General features: G+C 33.4%; 1 protein-coding gene across 4 annotated transcripts; it reads left to right on the top strand.

Moving 5' to 3' along the window:
- Positions 1–11,128: 11,128 nt before the first annotated feature.
- Positions 11,129–18,045, top strand: LOC147401112 (serine/arginine-rich splicing factor RSZ22A-like). 4 transcript variants are annotated; one of them, XR_015178343.1, is made up of 7 exons: positions 11,129–11,286; positions 11,477–11,585; positions 13,994–14,082; positions 15,663–15,897; positions 16,729–16,857; positions 17,002–17,216; positions 17,386–18,045. XR_015178343.1 is itself a non-coding variant. In XM_086442258.1 (6 exons), the coding sequence occupies exons 2-6, from the start codon at positions 11,497–11,499 to the stop codon at positions 17,021–17,023; spliced, it is 558 nt and encodes a 185-aa protein (XP_086298384.1). In that variant the 5' UTR covers positions 11,129–11,286; positions 11,477–11,496; the 3' UTR covers positions 17,024–18,045. The 4 variants fall into 4 exon arrangements, 3 of the variants coding, with proteins under 3 accessions (XP_086298384.1, XP_086298382.1, XP_086298383.1); XM_086442258.1 differs by having other exon boundaries at positions 16,735–16,857; positions 17,002–18,045; XM_086442256.1 differs by having other exon boundaries at positions 17,002–18,045.
- The last annotated feature ends 386 nt before the right edge of the window (positions 18,046–18,431 follow it).

Raw genomic sequence — 18,431 nt, 5'->3', positions numbered from 1 at the left:
AATCCGGGATCCACCAATCACATGAATCTGCGTGAGGACATCCCCAATTTACAAAACTATACACGTTTATGGGGATGTATAGTTGTGCATCCCGAGAAAATAAACTTACGATTCTATCATATGTCACGTCGAGAGAGTAGAGGGGAGTATGTCAAAGGGGGGAATCAGAAAATCATTATTCAAAGGAAAATTATGGTAGAGTGGTAGGAGATTCAAGTGGTACCCGCATGCGTATCTATTTCTCACTCGAATTGCGATCTTCACTATAAATCTTATTTTACCATTTAATCATAATAACCATTTTATATACAAAAGTATATAGTATATATCCATGAAGTAGGGTTACAATCCCAGTCTCACACCTCAAATCTTGTCACATAGATGTTAAATAATCTACACATATACATTTAATGAGCGATCTAAATGGTAAGACATGAGATATGTGAGTGGAGTTGGGTTTTAACCATCCTCCCCGAGTGTATACGATTTAGATTCTATATCACATAAGAAAATATTGGATAGATAATGTTTTAATTATGTGTTGCCACACTATCAATTTCTATTTTACTTGTTGGAAAGTTTATCTCTTCTAGATCAAATTCAATAAGCTAATTTGCCTTTCAACTCTTACGTAATTTAAGCGTAATTTAATTATACCCCCTACAAAATTAATTATAGTAGGTTTACCCTCTTGTAAAATGCAAGATTTGATTTACCTCCTATCGAAATTCAAGATTGATTTTTGTTGATGATTTAACCATGGATTTATTTTATTTTATTTTTTTTGAAATTTTGATTTAGAAATTTAAGATTTTAATGGATATTTTGAAAAATAATAAAACAAAATTTCATCATCAAATATGTAAAAATATATGATCCACCTTGAGATACAAGAAATTGGTTGAAGATCATCAAGTTCAAAGCTTCAAAGTATCTCTACACCAAGCTCTTTAATGCACAAGTCAATCCAAAAGTTAAATCTTTATGAGTTTTATTTATATGTAGGTAGTTGGTTAGGATCTTGACATACTTATTAAAAATTTAGTTTTATTAGAAGTTTTTCCATCCAGAGATTTTCCTTCCTTTTTTAGCTCAACAAAATCTTAATTAAGATAGGATTCTGATCCTCCACATAACCTTATCCTTGATTTCTTGGGACTTGTCATGATCACGATCATACAAATTGCTTAGATGGATTCCTTATCTTCAGAGCTTCTAATTCCCTTCATCGGTTTTTAAGAACTGATACCCAAGAAAATTTGCTCTGCTTGCTTAGAATTGGTCGATGCAACACAAATCCCTATGTAACATGTGTCAATTTGTCATATCATGGTATTTTTTCCTCGACGACCATCAAATCATTAACAAAAAGCAATATTGACTTTTAGTAAGAGTAAACCTAATCTTGCTTGTTGCCGTGCTATTACTAAAGAGAGTTATTATTGTCGCACCAACTTTTACTAATGCCACACCAATTCTTATATAAATCATCAAAGAATTGCACACAATTGGTGTGGCATTAGTAAAAACAAATATTTTGCTAAATTACCATTAAAATGTCTTATAGAGAATTACCTTTCCAACATATGAATTGTCTAATTTGAGGTATGAAAGTTAAACAAAATCTTATCATCATCATTTAAGTTTATTCTAAAAAATTTGAATTGGTGAAACATAAGAAGTTTGAATCATCAAGTGAGTTAACTCTGCCAAATCTTAAAAAAAGATTAATAATAATTTGTTGACTCATGAGAACGGTTGAATGACCATTTATTTACGATTTACCCTTAAAATAATAATTATCTTTCCTTGTTAGGTAATAATGGGACCCACCAGAATCCAATAAGGGCCCAGTGTTCTTTCCCATGGCCCAATTACTAATTAGCCTACCATCAAAAGTCATTTTGAATAAAATAAAATTAAAAAAATGACGAGTTTATGAAAAACTGATTGTGTTAACTCAGTCTCATATTGTTCGACTCGTTTGACTGCCGTCTTTATTAGACACATGTCCAAACTCACTCTACAAGAAAGAAGCCTCTGGAAGTATTTTAGTGTCCTACTGAGCAATACGTCCACCTTAGGTCCGCACTCCACTCTTTGATGGTCAGCAAAATCTAGCAAAATTATGTCGATTGGTGATTTGATGACGTGTGGGACCATTGATGAAGATACAGCCTTAGACAACAAGTGTCTACAATACCTAGGACATCTGGGAATCACCATTTAATGGGTCCCACTCAATTGTCGATGAGATTTAAAGTTGTCACGGTCCAAGAACTTAGGTGCCACCGTTCAATGGGCCTTACTCGTGAAGGCCTACCTTTTCTATGGTCCCACCCAATGCATCCATTAGAATGGCATCTTTAAATATATAAAAAATAATAATAATAAATAAAAATACATAACCAAAGATTGAGAATATTTAAATATTTCAATTCTGATTCCATTAATTAGAAAAACAAAATTGATGGAAACTAAAATTGAGAAAATTTAACTATTTTGATTAGATTAAGGAGTCAAAACCGAGTCTTTAATACTTTGCTATCTTCACTATTATAATGAGAGAAGGCGGAGTTGAAGTATAATATTTGAAAAATTATTAATTAATATTTTAAATTATAAATAAGTCCTTTTGATAAATGTGTGATTGCACATACCACCTTTTAGTGATGTGTAAAGAAGGTTTGCTAATGAGAGATGACTCTTAGAGCAACTTCAACCTATATCTATATCTCTAAATATAGAGGCAGAGATCTCCGAACCTAATTCTGATCGGTCTTTATATTTCTGATAAGTCCTTTATTTCACTATTCACATCTCTAGATTTTGATATGAAGTCGAAATTTAGAGATGGTCTGTGAGTCACTATTCTTCACATGTTAATACAATTTGTATCCTTACTTTTTTTTACATAAATGTCATTCTTGACTTTGATTTTTTAATAAAAATAACATTGGAGTGTAACAAGTAAAGTTGGTTTGTTAATAACAAGTTGTTCGATGTAGATTATCAATAAAATAATGAATAAAATAAATCTTGGTAAGGAAGGGGTCGATCCACAGAGACAACGTTGATCTGACAATTTTTTAATTCAAAACCAACTAAGATTGAAGGTAATCAAATTAAAACAGTTTTAGGAAATAGTGTCACTAATTAACTAAGAGCAAAATAAGAAATAAAATGTAATGTAAATCTTAGATCGGTCAAATCCACCTGAGCAAATCCTCTCTTTAAATTAATTTGTCATTTACTTGTCTCAATCCTCTTAACAAAATTAATGTTAATAGGTCGAAAAATTGAATGGTTAAATCCAAAATGAAATTTCAATGTTTGTGAATAAATTGATAAGATGAAATTAAATGATTTGTATTTGATGTTCTTGATGAAACATGATTTAACTTAAACTGATCTAAGAATAAACCATCAAAATTAAGAAATCAAATACTTATCTAAGAATAAACCATCAAACTTATCTAAGAATAAACCATCAAAATTAAGAAATCAAATGAAAACTATGAAACATAAGGTAAAGGGTAAATTAACTATGAGAGAAAATATTGCTCAGGTTTCATTAACCTCTATAATAGAGGGTCTAACCGATAATCATTACAAGAAACAACAAATAAAAAAATAAAATACAGATGAAAGATGAGAAAAATGAAAGGTCTTTTTCATTGATCTTGAGTCTGAACATTAACTGGATCATTCTTCATTACAAAGTTTCAAATTAAAAGTCTAAGCAAAACTAAAATTAAAACTAAAAAAAATAGAAGAAAACTAGAGAAGATGATCTAGGAAGAGATGAGATCATTTGACTCTGGTTTGGTCTTTTATTTATATAAAGACCAGAATATGATTTATAGGGTTCGAAAACCTTTTGTAAACACAATAATTTTGAAACCCTACTTCAATACGAAGTATCTTTAGCCGCCAACACATTGTACTAACCTTGAGGAATTCCATGTTCTGTTCACCGCGCCGCCCTACCCAACTTGGGCGTTATGGTTCATATGTGCCCAATTGGTCTGGGTCTTGGTCAGTTGACTTTGTTTGGATCCGTGATCGTAGTGAATGCTTTAGATTTTTTTGATTTATTTTCAAAATTTTGTAATTTTTTTCCATTACATAAAAATAACTATAATTAGTTCTAAAATACACCATTTTATTGAAATCAATAATTATTACGAACTAACAATGAATTATATCTAATAAGGGGATTTACCATATAATTTACCTGTAAAATCTATGTAATTAAGATTCTAGAAATCACTTTTTAGACTTTGATCACAAATTTATTATTTTTTAATTATATGAACAGTGAAAAGTGATTCAGAGAGTGGTATTTATTGGAGTCCAATTTGATTCGAAGGAGTTCATCTTTTCTAAAATCAGAGAAGATGCCAATATAGAGACAAAAAGTATAAATTTGCATTGAAGTACTTGCTCTTAAGAGTATTAGCATTTTCTCACCAAACAACGCAACATCGTGGAAAAAAAAGTTCCAAGTTCTTAATTATTGTTCAACATTATCTTAAAACAATCGACACTACTTGGTCAATCTTGTGGAATAAGTATTAGTGTCTATTACAAATTATAAAGGGGTGTGTCTGGGCATTAGGGGATTGGACCCACCATTCTTATCTTGGCGAAATGAAGTAAATGGTTAGAAACAAATTAGTCCATTTTTTAACCTATCAGATTAAGTCATTTTTTTTTCTTTTTTTCTTTTTGATGTATTTGGATTTTGGATTGTGTGGTTGATGACTTATATCGGTCGATTGGGTCCAATAGAGCTAGAATGCAAAATTGCAACTAAGGGGTAAGTTTACCTAATTGGACATCTACCTAAATAATAATATTCTTGATAGGTACTTCTATACTCCTTACAAGCCCAATATTTATGGCATTTCAACTTGACCAATGTTTAAATTCAAACCATCATTCTTGAGAAGACGTTTGGATTTACTAGACGTATTCCATGGATCACTTTTGATTAGGTATGAGTCTAAGGTGATACATGTTCAAGTTTATGACTCAATTGTCTTTAATAGTAACATGTAGTCATCATCATCTATGCCTTATTTGAAATTTGGGTGCAAATGGTACCCCTTGGTCATCCTAGTTGCACAACATGGCATGCACAGACACTATTGGACTCTCCTATGCACTATGCCACACCAGCTAAGTATAATGTGACACCTTCGACGTTGTTATCCCGAGCTCGAGGTGTGCTAAAAATTTTATATTTGCAAAAGAGACTTGGGAGAGAATCCTAAGTTGCTCCAGCTATGCTAAATGAGTGGTCGGTTGGGGCTGCGAGCTATCGTGGATATTTTCGATGTTTATTTAATGGGTCGATCTCGCTTTAGATTCAGATTGAGAAACCTATAATAAATAGGTTGTAATTATTCTCAACTTTAGTAAGAACTCTCTCATCTTTTACCCCATGGACATAGGGTGGTCCAACCACATAAATCTTGTATTTTTATTTTTTTGGTGTACATATCTCTAGATCTAAAGATTCACATTCACACCATACCAATCAATATGGATTATGTAATTTAATGTACGAAATTTAGGAATCGTCATATTCAAAATTTGAGCATGTGAAACAACAACAAATTCCGTTAAGAAATTCAATCGAGTTTACTCTACCCAATCTTAAACAAGATTATTGCTTTGTATTTTTCTAAATAATTTGCTAACTCATATGAAGGATTTAAGATCTTTCACGTGATAGCTTCAATTTACACACACACACAAAAATACTAAAACAGAGAACTTTTCTAATTAATTTACCAAAACAGAGTACTATACTTTTATTTTTGAAAATGGTAAATTACTGTTTTCAAATATAAGATCTAAAGTTCGCCGTTTTGATAAATAATCGATATGTCGTGCATATTTTAATAAATTTATCACATTAAAAAAAAAAAAAAAAAAATTTGAAATGGCCAACATTGAATGACCGTTGCCTCTTACCAATGGCCTAATAAGTCTAACTTACATGACATGCAATATTGACTTCAAAAGCTATTTTGAAAAAGAAAAATAGAAAATGATCACGAATTTATGTACCTTTGACTGTGTTGACTCAGTCTTGTCTTAGTCGACTCATTTCACTGTGGACTATTATAAAGAATGAAACCAATACAGTATTTTGGTTTTCTTCACAATGAGCAGCACTCATAGTGCCAAAAGTCAGAAAAACATTGGATAATTCAAAAATAAAAATATATTTTTTAAAATATAAAAAATATAATATGATAAATGATGAAATAACACTTTAAAATATTAAAAATAAAAATAATCTATGATTTTTTTCAAATAAAATTTTTATTTAATTATATTGATGTTTATTTACAAGATTTTATTTGTCATGGTTGTATTACACTTTGTTCTATCGTATCACTCTTAAAATATTGACATATGCCGATTAAATATTAGAGAAATGTCACGGTCTATCTAATCATTCGTTCGTAATCATTCTATTTACAAGATCGAGAGTGGACACCTGACAACAATTTCATCTTCAAATTTATTTGATTTTTTCTGACGATGGCCTGTCAATTAATGCACTTGCCAAACTTTAGAGTTTAAATTATTTTTGTTAAATCCCACATGAAATGTAAAGTCAAAAATGACAAATATCGATTTGATTGATGGTTTGTGTCATCTGAATTCGATATTTTAAAAAAATGACCAACACATTAATAGATAAGTTGAGCTAATAGTGTGCAACGTCACGTTTGTAGCTCGTGGGACCATTGATTATGATGACCACGTTAAACAGAAAAGTATCCAAAATATCGAAAGCTCCAAACATTTGGGACCATTTAATGGCCCCACTCAATAGTCAATGAGGTATGGATCATCACATTCCCAAGGACTCGAAATTCTCTCTACGCTTACGCAACAACTTCACAATGTTTTTTTTCTCTATTTATCTTTACTTGCATCGAGCGTAACTTTTTGTGGTTTTTAAAGGTTCCCCAATATATGACGATTGTTACTATAATAGTCTTGTGCACATGAATAGGAACCTCGTTGGTTAAGGAAAGAATACATTTTTTTAAGAACATTTCGAGATAAAATTGGATTTGATTAGACAATGTATGAGTGGTAAACATGGGTTGATTTTTAAGAAAATTGTGAAATGTATCTTCAAATATGCAATATGATTCAAAACATTTATTTTCGTTCAAGTAACCTATTTTAATCAATTTAAAGGATCTTATGATCAGTTTAGATATCATTTTGATTCCATTAGTAATGAACAAGGCCGACTCGATACAATTTGAGACCTAGAGTGAAACCCCAATGCGAGGCTTATTTTTATATTTATTATTTTACTATAAATATTAACAATTGTCTATTTAAATTTAAAAAAAAAAGAACATATTTAACATTTACTTTACTTTTTTTTTTTTGCAATTGTTCATTATTAATTTTTTCTTCATCTAATAAATTTTTATTTAAAATATTTTTTGTATTTATTTTATTTGAGTAACAAATTATCTATGACTCTTCTTTGAGATTGAATTAATTTTTCTACTTTTTTTTTATAAAAAAATTTCATAACCATGCAAGATTCATTTTTTTAGTGGTAATGTTTCTAATTAAAAAAATCCTTGCAAATTAACACAACCACTTCAACAGACCACTAAATAAAATAAAAATAAACTAAAATATAAATTTTAAAGAGAGAATTGATGAATCTCACTAGCCATCATTCATCAACGATCTTTAAAATAAAATCACAAATCCATAATCCACCAATGATTTGTTAAGAGAAATATTGGGATGGATTATAAGAGAGAAAAAGAATAAGAGGGAGATTTGAGAGTGTCAGAGAAAGATAAGAGTCTTGTAGAGAGATGTGTGGTGAAAATGTAAAAAGGAAGTTTGTAAATGTTATTATTATTATTATTATTTTTTATTCTTTAAAATGAATTTTATAAAAATTTATTTCTTTGTTTCTTTATTTTAAAATTTCTAACTACAAGAGTTTGAAATAATGGTAGATAGGACAGTTTAATATTTTGTTTTGGGAAGTGTTCAACGTGGGTGGGTGGGCTTCATTTATTTATTTATTTTTGTTTAAAGTTTAATTGAAAAAATTAGAAACGTGTAAGATAGAAGACATATAGGTTATTAATTATTTTTTAGAAATTAATTAAGAAATCATAGGAAACTAGTAGATTTCAGTGGTCTTTTTTTGTTATTATTTTTTATTTTCAAACACCTATTTCCAACTTGCAAGGTATTGACTAAGTCAACAATTTTTTTATTTTTATATTTTTTTTTGGAATAACCCTCCAAAATTGCAACGTGTACCCTATTTTAAAGGGTTAAAATTATTGTTATTTATTTATTTTTCATAATAATAATAATAATAATAATTATTATTATTATTATATTATTATTATTATTATTATTTTTTTTTTTTTTGGGAGGGGGGGGGGGGGGGGCTTATGCTCGGTCACGGACAGGGGTGGAGCATGAATTGGTGTTTTGGACTAGTTTGAACCACCCAAGTATGTGAGCGAGGGCACTGACTTAATGATTAATCGGGTGTGGTGTGTGTGAAGGGTGTGTCAATTTGCACCGACCCAAATCATGACTTCGAGGGACACATTAAGATCTATAAATATTGATGCGACTAGGTTCCAAGGTATGCTAAGTAACAAATTAACTGCATCAATTTGAATTTTATGAGATGGATCTCCACTCTAAGGTTTGCTAGGTAACAAATTTCATAAAGTTGGAGCTTTTATAATAAAAATGCACAGTTAGATCCGTCGAGTAAATCTCTCTTTTTTAAAAATGAAAATCGATGATTAGCCCCCTCAATTTTTATTGATATTAGATATACTCCTTTTTTGTTTTTCACCCTAACCACATACATATTCCTTGCAAAGCCATTCAATTTTATTTTAAAAAAATGGTGATTTAGACTCTCATGTTTTGAGCGCTATAAGAGAGACCCTTGTGCTTTTCAAACTCACGATATGTTACCCTGGCCTCGATCTCCTATGACTATATCGATGAAAAATTACTTGAGTACCCTCACCTTCAACCTCTATTCAAATTTTTGAAAAAGATATAGTGATCCCCACCCCCACCCCCACCTCATGTTTGATCGATATTAGATATGCCCATGTGTTTGCATCCCTTATAGAGAACTCTACTGAAGTCTTTTTTTTTTTTTTAAAATAAAAAATTGGTGATTTATCTCCCCACACTGTGATATACATTAAAGATGCTCGTATTTTTCAATATGATGATCTACATCCATTGGCATCGATCTTCCTAAACTAAGAAAATGACTTAAGAGACCTCACCTTCAACCATTATTCAATCTCAGGAACATATATTAACAAAGTTCAACTTTATTAATTATTCAAAGGAGAATCAATTTTGGTTCATTCGAATAAATTAAAAAAAGCTCCATAAAAAAAGAATGTCAAGAAAATTTTAAGGAATATAAAAATAACGTTTTTGAGTTTTTTTTCAAAATCCATCCCTTCACCTCCTTAAAAATCTTTTCCTATTCTTAAGATTTTAATGTCGAAGAAAAATAAAATTTGAGATATCAAGCCTAAGCCAAGGTTTTCTTATTTATTTTTATACAAACCCTAGAATTTAGTTTTAGTGAGAATATTCAGTCATTCTCATGGAGATTATTGGCCAACCATCATTTGCTGTGACGACCCGACATTTGCATAGAAGGAAACCAAGTTTATTTGATAACAATTGTTCGCACTTAGCACCACTAACAAAAAATCTTGACTACTCCCTTGATTACAACCAAGGGCGGATTTACATTGGGGGCAGTGGGAGGCACTTGCCCCCACAAAAATTCTCAAAGTTTACGAGTACACATGAATTATTGCGACAGATAATAATGGTGAATGAGAAAATACGTCGTTATTGCCTCCACATAAAATTTCCTCTACTAGTTGCCCCCACTAAAAAAAAAATTGCGCTTAGTTGCCCCCAAGAGAGTAAGATCCTGGCTCCGCCCCTGATTACAACCCTCTAAAATTCATGCCTATACCAGATTTAAAATAAATAAAATAAAAATATTAATTGGCTTGATCCATGCTCTGAAAATTATATTTTCATTTTTTTTTTTTAATTCTTAAAATCTTGTAATCAACATCCATTTGACATTGGATCCTGTTTTTAAAGTTGAAGTAACCTGATTTTGGGAAGAAACCACAATTTTTTTTTTACTATTTTCATATTTACATATAATCAAATTGACTTACGAATTGGATTGCGTTTGATTGACTTGATCAATTATATGGGTCAATGATTGGTTAGGTTTTTAGAACATTGATCTAGACTTCATGGTATCCTATAAATATTTTCGTCTTACATCCTTTATTCGGTAATTTATGCCAAGAAGTCTAAATAATATCTTCTTATCTTTTTCTTATAGGGTGTCAATTGAGCTCACTAACCTGGTCCAGCCGCCTGACAAAACAAGAGTTAAGACCTTCATATTGAGACGGCGAGGGGAGACGGCGAGGGTAGGGCCAGGCTCAATAAATTTCAACCCGTCAAATCTAGGTTGGGCTAGGGCCTCGTAGTCCGACACGTTATTATATCTTTTAAAGATACTAATAATATTTTTAGTTAGATAAATATTTTTCTAATAAAAATACATTATATTGTATAATCATTATTTAACTCTCATTTATAACACTGATAGGTTAATAAGACATTAAATGCAATCTCGATTGAATAATCTTCAAACACACACAAAATATATTTAAAAATACACTTTTTAATAATAATAAAAAAAAAGATCTTTAGTCATTTTATTCGGCCTCAATCCAACACGAGTCAAGCCCGAGTCTGTTAGGGCCTGGGCTAAGGCTTAGTCGACTTAGGACCGATAGGAGCGTTGGGCAGGTTTGGGTAGAACCCACGTCTTTTGAGCCGGGTTATAGATCAACAGAGTCCTATCCGAACCCGCCCATTGATAACCGTATCTTTTCCTTCCATATCTCCGATCATATAAATCACAACACTTATGACTGGGTCGGATCGGGTTATCGGTCTAAAATACCCAATTTGCATGAATATGGATCGGATTTGGAGGGGATGCGCATCACGCACCCAAAACACGAATTTCTCGCAGTGATAGAATCATTAGTACTCGTCATCCAACGGATCGAGTTCTTCTGCGAAACTCTTCAAAGCTCTCAACTCCGTATCTCGAATTCCCGATCGAATCATTAGGGATTCCGAAAACCCTAGTTATTTCTCAAGGTAAGCTTTAAATTTTTTTTTTTTTTTTTTTTTTTTAATATTTCAAGAAAAAAAACCCTAATTATTTTTTAATCAGGAGTTGAGCTCACCGAAAAAGCCCTAATTTTTTTCCTTGTTCATTGCATGTGCTATCATGCGTGGGTCTGTATATACGATTCACACTGTTTTTTTTTTTTTTTTAATTAATAAGGTTGAAATCGGAGTCCAATAATGTCTCGAGTTTATGTTGGAAACTTGGATCCACGAGTTACAGAGAGGGAACTCGAAGACGAATTTCGAGTCTACGGTGTTATTCGAAGGTGAAAGTTATAAACTTTTTATTGTCTTTTTATTATTTTCGTTATTTCATTTATTGTTTGTTTAATGTTCCCAGAGGGGATCAAAAACCCTTTTGTTTTTTATCTTAGAAAAACCCTAACAATTCGCAAACGAGATCGATCTACACAGTTATCAATTTCGATTTAAAGGAAATGTAATTTCAGACGTGAAATAGAGAAAATTAGATTTGGGAAAACCCAAAATAGAAAATTTAGCTAATCCACAGCTATAGGTAACAGGTTTCTTAACAAATGAGAGTTGAGCAGTGTTCACTGGTGCCCACACGTGTTGCCACATCAGCATCTTCCCACACACAAAATTTCAGGCAAATACCACCCTGGAAAAAATGCGTCTTGCATAATTTAAATTTTTTAAAATCTTATTCCAATGAAATCGAAAACCCAAAATAGGAATGGTAATTAACCCCTTGTTGGCCATCCCCTGGTGCTTTAAGATGTCAATACACTTGGCACATGTTGGAAGGGGTGAGTCATGTGTCCATGGGAATAGTTGGACTAAGTCTGGATACCCATGTATATATATATACACATCAAGGGACATATGTAAAAACAATCATTTTTCAAAATATGGGTTAGAAGTTTCGTATTGAGTTGATTTTTTGTGAGGGTGATCTTCTCATCATAGTGATCATCCTCACAAAAAATCAGCCCATTCCGAAACTTCTAACCCTAGTTTACAAGTTAAAGAATCGTGGACTGTCCAATTTTTGTAAACCACTTTTGATGGGGTTAGAAGTTGTGGAATGGGCTGATTTTTAGTGAGGACAAAGATCATCCTCATCCTCACCAAAAATCAGCTCATTCCAAAACTTCTAACCCATACATTAAAAAAATGTTTGGCTTTCTCTAGGGCCTCCAAAAGCCACCCATATATGTATAAAACAGAAATGGTAATATATTGCACATGGAGCTCCTTTTCTTTAAAGATGTGGCTATTTCCCTCTTTCAAGATCCCCCAAGCAAAGGAACTTATATAATAAAAGGTGCAAACGAAAAGAATGGAAATATGCTTCTTTTTGCCAGGGTGGAGTATTATTTGGATGGAATTTGTGTGTGGGAAGATGCAGCTGTGGTCTTAGTCACCAAATTCTCCGACTTATTGAAAAAATACGATTAAATCATACTCTTTTTTTTTTTTTTCCCCACTGCCTTAATCATGATTTTTTCAATAAGTCACGACTTTTACAAACTTCACAATTAGATCGCTAACTTTGTGATTAAATCTTGAGTAACGAAAGATGATCTTGATGCACTAGCAAGTGAAGATGACCTTGACGAGGTAACCATTTTACCAATGAAGCACCAGATGATGAGGATGCAAATGTGGATGACATTGGTTTTGAGTTGTTGATAAATCCTAACAATGAATTCATGATTATGATCTTTTTATATTTTATGCTATATAAACATTGAATTGGTTGTGGACATGAGGTTACTTGTTTGGATGAATGGATGATAGAAACATGGAATTTGGTGATTTATTATTGTAGTTTAATACGAGATTTGATGATACAATACTAGAACACCACCTAGTAGGAACAATTTTTTTTCTTTATTTTATCATTTTTTTTCCTTTTTGACTTATTCTCGAACCCCGATTTGGTGATTATGATGTGGTAACATGTGTAGCTCTCTTTGGCCAGTGGCCACTGCTCAGCTGTCATTTTTTAAGAAACTTGTTGCCTACAACTATTGATTAGCTAAATCTTCTGAAGCATATGTTTTGTATTGTGCATGAAATCTCGAGGAACTCTCAGATTCTTTGTTCTTAACTTGATTTATATTACTTTGCATTTATGAATATGATCTTTTGCTAAACTTGAGTGATACATGGCATATTGTGATATTTTCATTAAACAAACTCAGTTTACATCCATAGAAAGAAATGAATGTAAGTATATGTGACAACTAGAATTTTCCGGCATGGGCATCCTCTTTGGGGTTAAAGGGATAAAAGAAGAAAGATGGTAAACTTAGGAGGGCATTATTAAAAAAGGGGGTAAAAGAGGAAAGATGGTAAAGTTAGAGAGGCATTATTGAAAAAGGGGTTAAAGAGGAAGGATAGTAAAATTGGAGGGATATTATTGGGGGGGGGAGGAAAGTTCATAAAGTGGGTAGTGTGAACCTCACCCCACTATAGTTTGAGGGGACGTTTATACCCCATAACCGTAGGCTGGAGTGGGACCCATCTTTGTGTTTTATTTTATAGATTTATTGATTCCAAACTTCTTGTTCTAACCCTGTTCCTCACTGTTTGCACGTATCCATTAAAGTTCAGTTTTTCAGATTTTGCTTTAGTTTGTTCTGTTAAAGATTGTCATTTCTTAATTGTCTCTTACTGTCTTACATTTTTAAGGAATTAATTGCAGTGTCTGGGTTGCACGAAAGCCACCAGGTTATGCATTTGTTGAGTTTGATGATCGTAGAGACGCATTAGATGCAATCCGTACATTGGATGGTAAGTAAGTTTGTAAATTATCGAGTTTATCATTTTTCTGCTTCCTTAATTACACTTTTACGTTTCCATGCTTTCTTTTATCTGTACTTCAGTGTGCAGTTTTTCTTCCTATGTACCCTGTATTTCCAAGTAGTTTTCATCTGATCATGTTGCTTTCTGAATTTCCATTAATGTTTCTCAATAGTGAAAATATCTTTCTCTTGTATGATTGTTATGTTTTCTTTATGGCACTAACCTTTAAAATCCTTCTTGTTGATTCTGCTTAGTGCAAACTGGCATGCCTCTTTTTTTTCCCTTCAAAACTCTGTATCCGTAATTGGTTCTCTGTCGTAGTGCCTATGCTGAAATAATTTTTTGGGTGAAGCCTGTAGCACATTGGTAGTATCAAGTGCTCTTAGAAGGGGGCAATCCTTTAAAGTGTTTCTCTTTCTTTTTTGATATTAAAACAGGTCTGTTGAGAAGGATGGAGAAACTGTTTATATGGTCTTACCCCAAGTCATAGTTTACTTCTACATCTCTTGGAAGATTTAACTTTCTTTGGAGATTTTAGATGAGTTGATGAAGTCATTAACTTTGATGGATCTGGGGAGGGGGGAGAAGATTTTGGATTTACCCTGATTAGTATTGGATGTCGTGCTAAGCCAATGTACTTGGGGATAGGAGATGATTCATCATGATAAGTTTTCAGACCATTGTAATGTGCTGTGCCCCAATATTTTTTGGGATTATGGGTGATACCGCTGCAAAATTCTTTGATCTGAGATTTTTATTTATTCACTAGTCTGTTGGTTGTGCATTAAAGGTTTTGGACTAAATATCATTTGATTGTCCAGATGAATTTTTGTTACTTTGTGAAAGCAAATTCCATGAAATGCTTATTGATTAGAGCCTGCTAATAGTTTGGAAGAATGCCAAATCAGCTATGTTTGCTATAATAACATACTTTATCAAGGATTATGGTATATACATGTGTTTTGTTTTCCTTTCACCTACATGGGGAATCTATTGGTGTCTCTGAAAGTGAAACTTCAGTCTGTGCTTACCATAGAACCTTTGCAGTTGCTTGAATTACAGTTTTTAATCTAAGAAACATGTTAGATTTGTCAGGAAGGCTTGTCTGTTTATTTATTTTTTTGCTTGCTTTGATATGCATGCTATTATGTTACTAATGAAAATAATGTGTCCCTTTGTTTACTTGTAAGGTTTTGTTTTTTTACTTTATTTTTTCTTCTGGCCATTTTGATTTATCTTGGGGAGTATTATCTGAAATGACTCTTAAGATGATTTGGAGAACTTGACTGAATGCAGTTGCCATGTAAATCATCTGTTTGACAAGTTTCTTTTGTTTAGTATTCTATTAAGTATTATGGGTTCTTCTGTCAAAATCAGGAGAAACTATTGCATGTTCACCATTAATTGTATTTGATTGCGTATTTTTACAGCTCGTTTGTTGGGTTGCATTCCAGGGTTTTGCTAGACGGCATTATTTTATGATCAAAATTTTAAAGTGGAAGCTCTTTTTGTGTTCTTTATCATCTAAATGACAAAAAGTTCTACTTATTCATGATTTGATTAAACAGGGAAGAATGGTTGGCGTGTGGAGCTTTCTCATAATTCTAAGGGCAGCAGTGGTGGGCGTGGTGGTGGTGGTGGCCGTGGGCGTGGTGGAGGTGACGACTTGAAGTGTTACGAATGTGGTGAGCCCGGTCATTTTGCTCGTGAATGTCGCTTACGTATTGGTTCACGAGGCATGGGTAGTGGACGACGTCGAAGCCCCAGTCCTCGTTTCCGTAGAAGCCCAAGTTATGGGCGCAGGTGTGTTTCAAGTTTTCTCCATTGCCTATGTTGCATTAATCACAGATGTGTGTTTGTTTAAGGCTTCTATCAGTATTATATTAGCATCTGTACTTTGAAATTACTGGTTCATAGTGACCTTCCTTGTCTTGTAAGACTTAGTTGAATCATACAGCCAACCTTAGATCAAATTTTTTGAGTCTTTCTTCACATCGATTGCTTGGTAAACTGGAGCTTAACCTCTTTGAGAACTACTTGTGTTGGATGGAAAATGGGGAGGAAGCTTCCAAACATGTACCATAATAGTGGCACACTTATGAAAAGGTGGACTGGTATTGATTATTAAGTTGGCCCGTGATGAAGATATTCCAGATCTGTTAGGCCTAACCCTAACAGATGATTCTAACCCACTATCTATATTTTCTCCCTTCGGTGGAGAATTGGCTTTTTCTACGATCGAATGGAATAATGGGTAGCTTGACTAACTTAGATCATCTGTTTGTCTCGACTTCCTAGGCTTCCTTTCTAAGTTTGTATGATATCTCTATGGTGGCTTCTGACCACTGCATGTGTGCCATAGGTGGGTAGAATGGTTTTGTCTTATCCAATTTTCTTGCCTCAATATTCCTCATTTTTTCCGTAGAAATGAATTGCTAATATTTTATTTCGTACCATAGTTCCTATTTGAACTAAACCTTGATTTATCATTTATTTTACCATTTTTTGGTTTTGCTTTGACATCAAGCCCTCTTGGTTCTGTATTACCTGTAAATGCCTGCATATGTTCGTGAGTGCTTGATAATGTTGGTATGTTGATTTGTGCATCATCACAAAACATACGTCTTGTGGCAGGAGTAGTTACAGCCCTGCCAGGAGAAGATCTCCACGACGACGTACTCCATCACCACGCCGTGGTCGCAGCTTGAGCAGGTCACCACCACCCTATCGTCATGCTCGTCGTGATTCGCCTTACGCAAATGGGTATGTTTTGGTTTGTTTTTTTTTTTCCACGTGCCATTGCCTCTCATACACTCATGTTAGTCTCCCATGGGACAAGTCCCTGTGAGCATTAAACTATTTTCTAATCTTGTACATTAGCGCTGATTGTGCCAGTTTTTTTGCCAGAGATCTTCGGGGTCGGAGCTGAAGCAGACTGTTGCACTATAACAACTGAGAAGATATCCACAATATTCTAGTACTAATAGGATTGATTCAACAGACACGAATCTTGTTATTTCTGTTCACTGCATGGATCTTGGATTTGTTAGTTTCTGCCAAAAGCGATGGTTTGGATGGGTCACCTTCTGGACCTACTCTCCTCAGCATGGGTACTTGGAGAGGTTATTTTCCTACTTTATATTGCCATCATCCTATTTATATTTATTGATGTCAACTTTTTTTATTCTTTATTTTTTTAACTCTTAAAGACAACAAGTAGTTCGGGATTAGAGGATTCTGAAAAAAAAAAGAAAATCTTACACGGACCTGTACGTTTGTGTTTGTTTTGAGGTGCGGTTCTCCTAAAATGGCACTTTCGGAACTTACTGCTCCTTACTGCACGCGGGTTTCTTTGCATATCTGCTTCACTCCATCTACTTGTTGCAACTTGTGTTTCCCGGCTAGAATCACATGTCGGATTACACATGGGTTTCTCAACATCTCTCTGTTCACTTCATCTACTTGTCGCAACTTGTATTTTCTGTGTAGTCAAATGTCAAAACTGCACATGGGTTTCTCTGCATCTCCGTTGCACACCATCTAATTGTTGTGACTTGTTACCTGGCAAGAATCACTCGTTGAAACTGCACATGGGTTTCTCTGCATCTCCGCTGCACTCTGTCTAATTGTCGCCACATTGTTACCTGGCTAGAATCACATGTCAAACTGCACATGGGTAACACTGCTTTGTACCAGCTACCTGTTGCTCTTTGTGCTTTCCAAGCTTGAATCTCATGTTTGAACTGCGAAGTTCAGAAGCTTCTGTGTGCTACTTTATTAGGTGTGCACCATTCTGCGACAAAACCTTCCGGTGCTTTGCCCTAGACCTTGAATCCCGTTAGCTGATTCAACAAGAAGCTCTTTAAGGTTCTTCATTCATATAGAAAATGTTAAAATATTACTGGATCATGGTTTTAAATCTCAGTTTTGTGTTGTCTGGTTCACAAACAATTCTCAGTAGTTCCTCCCCTACCTTCCCCCCCCCCCCCCCCCCCCCCAAGATTTGCAAACTAGAAAGGAGATGGAGATGCATATTTAGGTTATGACATCTTTGTCTCATTCATTCATGAAACCTAGACGGTTATGTTGGACCATTTTTAAAATTATGTATCAGATTGAATTGCATTCAAATCACTCTTCAACCATTTACTTGTTAGACAAATCCTTTTGATTGGAATGAGTAAACAGTCATCTTTTGACAGTTTCTGATTGAGGATGAATCAAGATAATTTTGTAGGGGACTTTTTGTTCCTCATCTATGACAGCTTGGTCATGATGCCCAAGCTTGAGAAGAGATGCCAATACTTAATCCTCACCAAGTATGGCACAAGATTGAA

This window comes from Akebia trifoliata, chromosome 5 (genome assembly GCF_017979445.1).
Source record: "Akebia trifoliata isolate Shusen 1 chromosome 5, ASM1797944v1, whole genome shotgun sequence".
Lineage (NCBI taxonomy): Eukaryota > Viridiplantae > Streptophyta > Magnoliopsida > Ranunculales > Lardizabalaceae > Akebia > Akebia trifoliata.
This window is presented reverse-complemented; position numbering and strand designations above follow the sequence as displayed.